General features: G+C 42.2%; 2 protein-coding genes across 2 annotated transcripts; one reads left to right on the top strand and one right to left on the bottom strand.

The window, feature by feature from the left end:
• LOC118426594 lies at positions 1-2,801 on the top strand. Its single transcript, XM_035836087.1, has 3 exons — positions 1-124; positions 364-477; positions 811-2,801. Exons 2-3 carry the CDS (start codon positions 377-379, stop codon positions 1,022-1,024), a joined length of 315 nt encoding a protein of 104 aa, XP_035691980.1. The 5' UTR covers positions 1-124; positions 364-376; the 3' UTR covers positions 1,025-2,801.
• Positions 2,802-2,942: 141 nt separating this feature from the next.
• Positions 2,943-10,397, bottom strand: LOC118426410 (tektin-1-like). The gene is made up of 8 exons (XM_035835781.1): positions 10,217-10,397; positions 8,190-8,385; positions 7,040-7,205; positions 6,323-6,434; positions 5,251-5,411; positions 4,507-4,729; positions 3,700-3,896; positions 2,943-3,149 (listed from the first exon to the last, which is right to left on the bottom strand). Exons 2-8 carry the CDS (start codon positions 8,377-8,379, stop codon positions 2,990-2,992), a joined length of 1,209 nt encoding a protein of 402 aa, XP_035691674.1. The 5' UTR covers positions 8,380-8,385; positions 10,217-10,397; the 3' UTR covers positions 2,943-2,989.
• Between the last annotated feature and the right edge of the window lie 125 nt (positions 10,398-10,522).

Below are 10,522 nucleotides of genomic sequence, written 5' to 3'. Positions count from 1 at the left end.
AGGGAGGTGTGTCACGTTTTGATGATAGATCACTAAATCCGCTCTCATGGTCGGCATAGCTGCATGTCTCCCCTAAACTATGTATAACACACTAACGTATGGGAGAGGCCTAGAGATTTGTACGGTATGCAAACAACCACGATTAGGATCACACGTTGTATTTGGACTGACGTTACATCCGTTCACGCTATTGTTGTCATAATGAGGATAATTTGCTTTTCCAGGAAGGTTATCAGAAGATAATCTCCTTGGTTTTTCGTAGTCTTTCAGCCTTTTGTATGAACGCCTGGGTCTGCACAAAGAGAGCGTTATGCTGTAGACAGTCTGTTCGTGTTGTTGAATTTGTGAGGCATGTTTGTACAGGTGTGTAAAAGGCATGTCTGTGAACGTGCACCACTGGAACTCGTCAGCGGATGGACAGCTCGCTGAGGCCGCCATGCGGAAGAAAATAGAAGCGCAGGGATTCAGAGTCACAAAGTGAGCAGACAAATTTATATTTGTGCTTTGTTCATTAAAATGTTCTAGTCCCAGAATCTCAAGTAAGAGATAAAGTGTTTAATTTCATTGGTTTATTCGTTTGGCAACTGCACATTTGGGCAAACCTCTACTCTTATACTATATAGAGAAGTGTGGTGGGTTCTTTTAAGTGCTTGATCATCATCATCAAAGTTTTCAAAGTGTGATTCAGCACCCCCTTGAAGGATTTCATACGATGTGGAAGTAATTTTGCATCTACACCTGTTTTGCAGGTATGTGTACCCCCTTATAATGATGTTAACCCCCTTACAATACTGTGTCTCCCCCCTCCAGGTATGTGTACCCCCCTGGGACGTATTTCCCTGACCACACCCACACGGTGGATAAGATCGATGGCGTCGTCAGCGGGCGTTTCCGGATGACCATGTACGGACAGGAGGCGGTGCTGGGGCCTGGTGATTGGTTAGAAGTTCCCCGCGGAGCGGTACACAGTGCGGAGGTCGTAGGTCAGGAGGCGGTCGTCAGTTTAGACGCCACCAGGAAATGACAACGGCTACAGGGACTTTGTTTTATCATCATCTTATGCTTTATAGAAAACTTTAAAACCACACAAGGATGTTGTCGGTTGAGATGTCAATAGGAAATGATAACAGCTACAAGGACTACAAGGTTTCATACGAAACTTTAAAACCACACAATAATGTTGTGAGTTTAGATGTCAATAGGCAATGACAACCGTTACAAGAATTTTGTTTTAGAAGAAACTTTTGAACCAAGCAAGAATGTTGTCAGTTTATTAGAATCAATCATTTAATAGATGTCACGAGGAAATGACGATCATTACAATACTTTCTTTTAAGAAACCACACAAGAAATTAAAAATGTAACAATGTTGTTCTCTATCTCTCTCGGTTTTGCTTTGCGAACGAAGATTATCAACCTAGACACACTAGGAAATGAAAATCATTGAAAGAACGTGTCCAGGCGACAACAAGCCCAAACCACACAAAGGCGTAGTCCAAGAATGTTAAGAATGTTCCCTAGAAAGTGTTACAAGAGACAAGCACTGTGCGCGTGGATTTTGCTCAATCACAGCTTGGAACACTAAGAGAAATCCATTCAAGTTGAGGTTTATTACTATGTTCAATGAGCAGAGAAACTTTCATCTGTGTTTAGATTTGTGTTGCAATACTGCTATATACTGTGAGTTACATAGGGATTCAAATTCCACTGTTCTGCAGCACAAAGAATACAGGCTTCAGTCCAACAATCCCACAGAAGTAGGTTTATATGAAGATTTATTGATAAGATGTCAGCATGACAGATATGTGTAATATGTACAATAGATCAGCAAGTGAGGGGTTTGTACAGATTAGGACTTAATATAGTAAAGAGATATAAAGGACCCAAAACTGTCCATATACAAATAAAATACAAATGAAATCATGTTCTTTGTCACTTCTTTGGAAAACATTGACGTTGGCTAAATTGTAAAAGCAACAATACAATGTGTGATTAGTTAAACCTTACGTTTCCCCTACTGTTCCACCTTATAGGACACTATTACTACATTGTTTTACATCCCACATCTCAGTGCAACACATGCTTATTTCACTACAAGTACTGCTGATAAATTAAAATAATAGTTTTTTGACACATTTTAGTATTTTCTACGTAGTATACGAATTTGCCAAGGTGGCAGTTCTGTCTGTGGAGACAACACAGAATTCAGTTTACTTGTGACACAACAACAAGTAGACATGTTGTAACCTCACTGTAACGTTGGAAGAGGTCTCATTGTGAGTTGTCATACCTTTGGGCTCAGTCTGATTTGAGAGCATATAAATATCATAAGGTACTCGGTAGAAACACTGATGGTGTACAGATAAACTGGTTGATCGGACATCAGTAGATTTTGACACTGTGCGAGATACAGACTGCTGTAACACTGTATTTGTGATTCCGTGTACAACATGTGACCAGGACAGACCAGACTGCAGCATGTGATTTTTGAGCCTTGTTCAAGTTCATTTCTGCACCTTCTGACCTTGCAGGGTAGATACCACTTCTGGGTTTGTCTGTAAGAGGCACCAACTTTTACCATTCAGGCCGCCCAACAATGCAGCACCAAAAATTACCCCAGGTATCTTTTCTTTTGTATGGAATACTTGACGTGTAAACTTCAAATTATGCATAATTATCTTTTGACATTTTTTTTTCTTTCAAAAATGGCAGATAAAGATTGATGCCTGTTTGCAGAAAGGTGCAGAAACAAAAGTAAAGTAGTGGTGGGATGTAGACTACAGCTACATGTAGACTAGCGTCCTGGATAGAAACTCTGGATGTGGTATGTAGACTACATGTATAGGCTATATAATCTCCAGGTTAGAAGCTGTTGATGTTGATGAACCAAAGGTGGGATGTAAACTACAGCTAGACATAGTTAGAAGCTCTTGATGTTGATAAACCAGTGGTGTGATATAAACTACAGCTAGACTATATACTGTCCCAGTTAGAAGCTCTTGATGTTGATGCCCTCCCTGAGCTGCATACACTGCACCTCGTCGATGTGGAGAGAGTTGGCCTTGACCTCGATGTCCTCCTCCAGGATCAGCTGGTTCCTCCGAAGGCCCTTCAGCTCCACGTCCGACGCGTACAGCAGCTCTTGTAATCTGTAAACAAACAAACAAACATTATAAGCAAACAAAGGTTCATATGGTCCGACCTTTAAACTTAAGCACACTGAAGTAGCCAGTTGGCTTATTATAATTCTCTGTTGGTTGTTGGGTGTTACAGGGGAAAGATCAAAGCAGCTTTTGTAATCTGGGAAGGAACAAAACTCCTTTAGTTTTGAAGCAAACTGTGGTTCATCTGGTCGTATTTCATTGGAGTTGTTTAATACAGAATCATCATATAACCAAACTTAACGTTTTGCCCTGAGTTTGTCTTTCCATACCCTGACTCCTCCCATCACCTCATCCATTTCCCATTTAACACTAAAGATCAAATATAGAATTTTTTTATCAAGAAAGAAATGAAGATATGATATTGTATGCTTTTTCAACTGATACATGGCATGAGGTTTTTTCCATGTTGTTCAAAGGGCATGTTTGTAAAGGACAACAACTTTTTTTCCAAAAAAGCCACTGAAACTTAATTTAGTCTGCAGATCACTTGATTTTTTTTTAATGAACAAGACTCAAACAATCAAAGAAAACCAACCTTTGAACATTTTCGGAGATTTCCCCGACCTCTCCCACCAGCCTGTACTGTGCGGGATCGCGGCACAGCTCCACGTTCGGCCGTTGCTCACGGTTACCGAGGCGGGTCTGCGCCACCTGCATCGGCGCCTCCTTATCCGCGATGGCTTTCCTCAGCGCTGCGTTGTTCTTCTCCTGGGATGTCACCTCGTCCATTACCTGGGGAAGAGGTTTCAGTTATTTTTTATGTTTTGCAAAACTGGTACTTTTAATAATCATTGGTGTTGTATTATATCAGAAGTGTGGCACCTAGTTTCATGACATATTTGTCTTGATGTCATTATAAGGAAATGGTACGTTACAGAAAACTCTGATCTCTTGCAAAGGAATTGCTAAATTTTACTTTTTTAATAAAAATGTAGTCTACGCCCCACAGCATTTGGTCATGTCACTAGCTATATAGTTTATGCACTTGTTAATATTTTGACACCCTTGTGCTACAACACCCCCTAACCCTAAGAAAACCTACCCTAATCCTAACCTAACTCTAACCCTAACCTAACCCTAAGATAAGGGTGTTGGAACATAGAGCTGGTCCATTGCTGTTATTCCTTTCCTCATAGCAGAACTGCCCCCTGTCCACCAGCTTCAGTACTGCAGCTGCTTGCACCCACCTTTCCCAGATGGTCCTCCAGTTTGGACTTGGCCAGTTTCGTCTCGTCCACTCGCTTGCCTTAACCCTAACCCTAACCCTAAGCTGTCATTCCTTTCCCCATAGCAGAACTGCCCCCTGTCCACCAGCATCAGTACTGCAGCAGCTTGCACCCACCTTGCCCAGATGGTCCTCCAGTTTGGACTTGGCCAGCTTCGTCTCGTCCACTCGCTTGCGGAAGGCCAAGTTCGTGGTGTCGACCTGCTTCTGCATATCGTCCGCGGTCTGCACCAGCACGCCGTCGATCAGCGAGCGCAGCTGGATGGACAGGTTCTTCTGCTTGTCGGCCTTCGCGATGTTGTCGTCCGAGAACGAGCGCCAATCTTGGGGAGTCACAGAGCTGGGAAAAGGACAAGAAAGAGTTATGGAACAGTGTAAAGTAGACTTAGACTCATTACTCAAACTTTGGGTACCAAATGGCTGCAAGTATTATACACCTCAATCTACAGATATCTTTTTGACCAAAGGCATGCCTATGTAAGAACTGGGAAAGGAACAATTAAGGAAGAGTTATGGAACAGTGTATGAGTGGACTCTTTTCTCAATCTATGGATATCTTTCTGACCAGTCATCCTTCAGTATTCAGACATCTAAATGTAGCCACATTCTTGTTTAGAACTTTTATTCATCCTGTCCCCCAATAGTAACATGGAACAGCTGGATGTATTTTTTAATTATCAATTCAGTAGATCGAACTGACAAAGCTTTGAAACTCCTTTTCAATATAGTGAAAATCAAACATTTACTCAACATTTTTCGTTGTAGAGTGCTCAGATTTCTTTGAAGCGTCTACTTCGTGCAAGAAAGAGGGGTAACATATGGAACGGACATAAGCAGCTGGAGTATGGACGTTATACTTACTTTGCCTGTATCTTGACGGCTGTGTCTGCGTATCCGATGGTTGGCGTGTTGTTGGTGAGAGTCGAGCAGAAGTCATCGATGTTGAGCGCCGACAGTTTGTCCCTCAGGTCCTTCTCCAGGTGGAACTTGGCGGAGCGGTTGAGCCGAATCTGCTCCACAGCCTGGGGAGAAGTAGAGAAGAGATGAGGGGTGGCTCAGGAGAAAATGGTGCCAGACAAATGGCAGTTGCCGTGGCCGAGGAACGACCTTTTATCCAAACTGTCACATCCTCTGCTCTCTATCCCTGTCTTTTATTTTAACTTAGTCACCCGATCTCTAATCTGCCTTCTTTTTATCTCTTAGCCGGGCCGGGTGATGAAACAATTGGGATAGATTCTCATAGATGTCTTTGACAATGACAGTGATCTCCCTTTTGTTTCTTCCTGATGTCTTCCCTCAGGTCATCAAAATACAAGATGCTTCTCAGTTGATTTTTCAGAAACTTGGGGTCTTTCTTGTTTGTTTGTTTGTTTGTTTGTTTGTTTCTATTTATCCAGGTGTTCTTGTTGGTGAATAAGTGCTCACCTGCTCATGTGTTCTCATGAGCAGCTCTATCACCCCCTGGATCTACTGTACTGTGTAGTATGTTTGTTTGTTTGTTTGTTTGTTTGTTTGTTTGTGCTCACCTGCTCGTGTGTTCTCATGAGCAGCTCAACAGTACTGTGTAGTATGTTTGTTTGTTTGTTTGTTTACCTGCTCGTGTGTTCTCATGAGCAGCTCCATCACTCCCTGGATCTACTGTACTGTGTAGTATGTTTGTTTGTTTGTTTGTTTGTTTGTTTACCTGCTCGTGTGTTCTCATCAGGAGCTCAACAGTACTGTGTAGTATGTTTGTTTGTTTGTTTGTTTGTTTACCTGCTCGTGTGTTCTCATGAGCAGCTCCATCACTCCCTGGATCTACTGTACTGTGTAGTATGTTTGTTTGTTTGTTTGTTTGTTTGTTTACCTGCTCGTGTGTTCTCATCAGCAGCTCCATCACTCCCTGGATCTACTGTACTGTGTAGTATGTTTGTTTGTTTGTTTGTTTGTTTACCTGCTCGTGTGTTCTCATCAGCAGCTCCATCACCCCCTGGATGGTCTCCACCTCCTTCAGCAGCTCCCTCTCCACATCGTCATGGACCAGGTCGATCGACGCTCGGTTTTGTCTGGGGAGCAACAGGACAAGGTTAGTTTTATCTGTACACAGCTAAAAGTAACATTAAAGATAGTCATAACAAGTAGACGAGGCTGATTAGTCTTGACCTTGTACTCAAGCTGCATGTTATATTACTACTACATTACTGCTACATTACTGTCACATCACTGACTTGTTAGTGAGGCATGTCTGTGTGATCCCCTGATGCCCTTCTCCAGCCGAGTCTTGTACTCCAGCAGTGTGTTATCTTACTGTAACATTACTGCCACATTACTGCTACATTACTGTTAGTAAGTGTTACATTACTGTTACATTACTGATCTGTTAGCGAGGCATGTCTGTGCGATCCGGAGCGGCTCCTCACAGGCCTCGATGCCCTTCTCCAGCCGAGTCTTGTACTCAAGCAGCATGTCATCTTACTGTTACATTACTACTACACTACTGCTACTTTACTGACCTGTTAGCGAGGCATGTCTGTGCGATCCGGAGCGGCTCCTCGCAGGCCTCGATGCCCTTCTCCAGCCGAGTCTTGTACTCCAGGAACGTGTTAGTTTACTGTTACCTTACTGTAACATTACTGCTACATTACTGTCACATTACTGTTACATTACTGACCTGTTAGCAAGGCATGTCTGTGCGATCCGGAGCGGCTCCTCGCAAGCCTCGATGCCCTTCTCCAGCCGAGTCTTGTACTCCAGCAGTGTGTCTGTCTCGTTGGTGATTTCCTCCAACTTCCGGTCCAACTCCGACTTCCAAAAGTCAATGTCATCAATCCTCTGTTCTGTAGGGACAAGCAAATGTGTTGAAGTTTAATAAACAATCGTCATCTATCCTTTAGTCCAACTATGTGACTGTTGGGGCACCAGAGAAGATCTGTTTTTCCTCGCTTTTCTAGGTTTTCTGTTTTTCTTAGTGTTTCACTGTGATGTTAAGCAAATTTTACTTGTTAAAGTGAAAGTTGTCCACTTTTGTCACATGACTGATGTATTGTACAAACACCCCCCCAGAAAAGAGTTGAAGTGAAATGAATAAATTACCTAAAATACTGACTTTTCCAAGGAAAAACCAATACCTTATGATGTATTTCAGATATTTCAGATACATGATTACCAATGACGTGGCAGTTGCCATAGCAGAAGACAGTTCTACAACCAGGCGTTCTGACACCCAAATAAGGCAATACAGGTAATGAGAACAGGTTTTCATACAGGTAAGTAAACACCTGTTTGAACCCAAACTGATAGTTAAAGGGATTCTTAAGAGGAAATCCTTGTTGAAATTCATCCCAAACATCCTGTGCATGATGGAGACACTAAGAAAAACAAATCTGATAGATGGAAACTATCAATTACTTCTGTATTTTGTTTGTTATAGGGAGACAACATGCAGGGGTTGGCAACCACCTGCCCCCCCCCCCCCTCCCCATTGTGATTTTGATGGTAAAGTAAACAAAGTTGAAGTCTTCATGTGTTGTCTCATTTGATCTGGATCAGGATAAGCACTGGGCAAAAACTCCTCTTGTTGGGGTAATAATAGCAGTGTTGAAACAAGAAGAAGAAACATTTTGGTTTTATAGTCCAACTGTCATGTTATTGGTAATCATATTGTTTTATTTTGATAGCAGTATTGAAACATTTTAATTTCATTTTCTGCAGTCTGCACAATAACAGTAAGGCATATTAACCCTCCCCTGCTGCCTAACCCCATAACCAGTACAGATCTGGTCCCCAATGGCTCCCTTACCCGACTGCGGGTTAAACCTTACCTAGTTTCTTGTTGACGTCCCTCTGCGTGCGGCGGGTGGTCTGTTCCGTCTCGTTCATGAGCCGCTGGCTCTCGGCGACGAGCCTCTCGGACCGCGAGCGCTCGGCCTCCGCGGAGTGGTACTTGGTGAGGTTGGAGACGGTCCACTCATCCTTGGTGAACTTTGGGGGCGGGGACACCAGCTTTGCCATGGCAACCTGCGGACAACAAAACACTGGCTTAGCTCATCTGTTCCAACTGTTTACCAGTAATTGTTTTAATTGTGCTTTTCTACATAATATTGGTTACTTTTTGTACTGTATATGTCTGTGGTCATGACATCAGCTGGGCTGCCTAGTGTCCACTTTGTATTGTCCTTGTTGCAACCCGAATAAAGTCATCGAAGTCAATGTTTCAGATTGGGATATATCACTATGATGTACTTTGGAAGCTAAATAATTCAGAAAAGAAAACTTTGTTTTGGGTGTTCTAGTTTGTACAATTTTTCACTCCAAGCATGAATCCATGGTTTTTACTTCCTCAACTGCATATTTTACATCTTTTGAATGTGACAAAGGTGTACCATGGAAAATAAACTCGACTAAACGCTGCAAATTGAAACATGCAAAACGTCTACTTTGATATCTAAGGGCCAAGTGAAACCCAACACCGGTGATATTTCTCACGGCGTTGGTCCTGTGTTACCAAAACACTGTCACTAAAACATGTACACAAAAAACACATTAGTGTGCCACTTTGTAGAAACTCTGGCAGCAAAGTTTGAAGAATCATGATTTTACAGTTGGACCAAACATTCAGCCAGTGTTAGTCGGTTTGTTCTCTGTAAGGTATTTTTCTGGGTCTGGTCAGTGAACAGTTTGTCCTAAAGGTAACCCGACCCTTCGTCCACTTGTGGGCAGTTTCTGCCCCACTGACCGCCCACAAAGGCCTGACAAGGTCTCGCCCCTCCGGACAGCCGACAGAGGGACGTGTGTGTGTTCGTGACGGTCTAATTATTGCGTATGATCTCGTCTGATTTTTGTATATTTTTGTTCTGAGTTTCATTCATTTTTACTCACTGCCTTTTAATGTGACTTTCAAGTTTTTTTGTTTTTTTTTACCTCTTTCAAATTAGCTCTTTTAGATTTCCTTCAGTTGATGAAACCACTTGAATGTTGTTCAAATACATTAAAATACTTCAAACGCAACTCAAAGACTAAGAAATTTGCTAAGAAACCAAGACTGGCCACAGCATACCAGCCCCAGACTATAGGCTAACACATGACTGTCACCAGCCCAGCCACTCCCATACAGCAGTGACAGCTATAGGTGCGCTGTGTAACCAGCGGAGTGGTCATTTGGGCCTCTGTAAACACAGCAATGATGTTTGCCGTTCTTAATGCTGTAAGCCATCCGTGAAACACGGTTTCTTGGAGTTTTTCCCTCATTTTTCTTCTTCTTAAGACCCTTCGTACACGTTGTTATGAAGGCAAAATGTCGAAGTCTTTCAAACTTTGCACCCCAGTTTTCCGCAGTCGAAAAATAAATCCTAAATCGCCATGTAGGATTTCAACTTTCTTGGGTTAGTGAAACAAAATAAAGTGACCCAGAAATACCTCAGATTCCTAAACAAATCGTTCAGGGACAGTTTGATTTTAAAACAGGATGTGGAGATAGAAACTTTTGGTTGTTATTTGTCTAAACAAACTTCTGGCGTGGCGTCATCATAAAGGTTATAACTGGGCGTGCGAGTCGCCGAGCCTTGATTTAAAACCTCGACATCTGCTGTCCAGTTTCTTGTCTTATATCTTAGTTATAACTTGGACATTACCAATGGAAGCCAATAAAATAAATGGCTGTATGGTTGGACCTGTAGAAACTTACATGATCCAGGAATATTCTTCATTTTTGTCGAAGATAGAACCATCATTTTAACCACAACATGCGAACTGGTCCAAATATATATACACAGCAATACTATCGGGAATCTTAACTAAACTAGACAAAAATACACATCAAACCACTCTGAAATTAACATTAGACTCTCACCTTTAGTTCTTGAGTACCTCTACAGGAATTGCACAGTGAGAATTCGTGAGGAAAACCAGCAGAGCGCGAGTGTTTGAGGACAACCTCTTGATTGTGTGTGTTCTGAATGGCGGCAGTGTTGAACACAACTCGATCCCTGTTCCCTAGCAACCAGCAGCTGACTTGTTGCTACAACAGCCAAACCTTCCGTCTGATTGGATACTATAAACCACGTGATATGTCCAGGTCACAATTTTTCTATTTTTCTCTTAGTTCTATCAATTTATGGTATTTAATATGCAAGTTTACAAGTATTATATTGTATGA

Source organism: Branchiostoma floridae, chromosome 11 (genome assembly GCF_000003815.2).
Source record: "Branchiostoma floridae strain S238N-H82 chromosome 11, Bfl_VNyyK, whole genome shotgun sequence".
Taxonomy (NCBI): domain Eukaryota; kingdom Metazoa; phylum Chordata; class Leptocardii; order Amphioxiformes; family Branchiostomatidae; genus Branchiostoma; species Branchiostoma floridae.
Note: the sequence above shows the minus strand (reverse complement) of the source record. Positions and strands in the feature narration are given on the sequence as shown.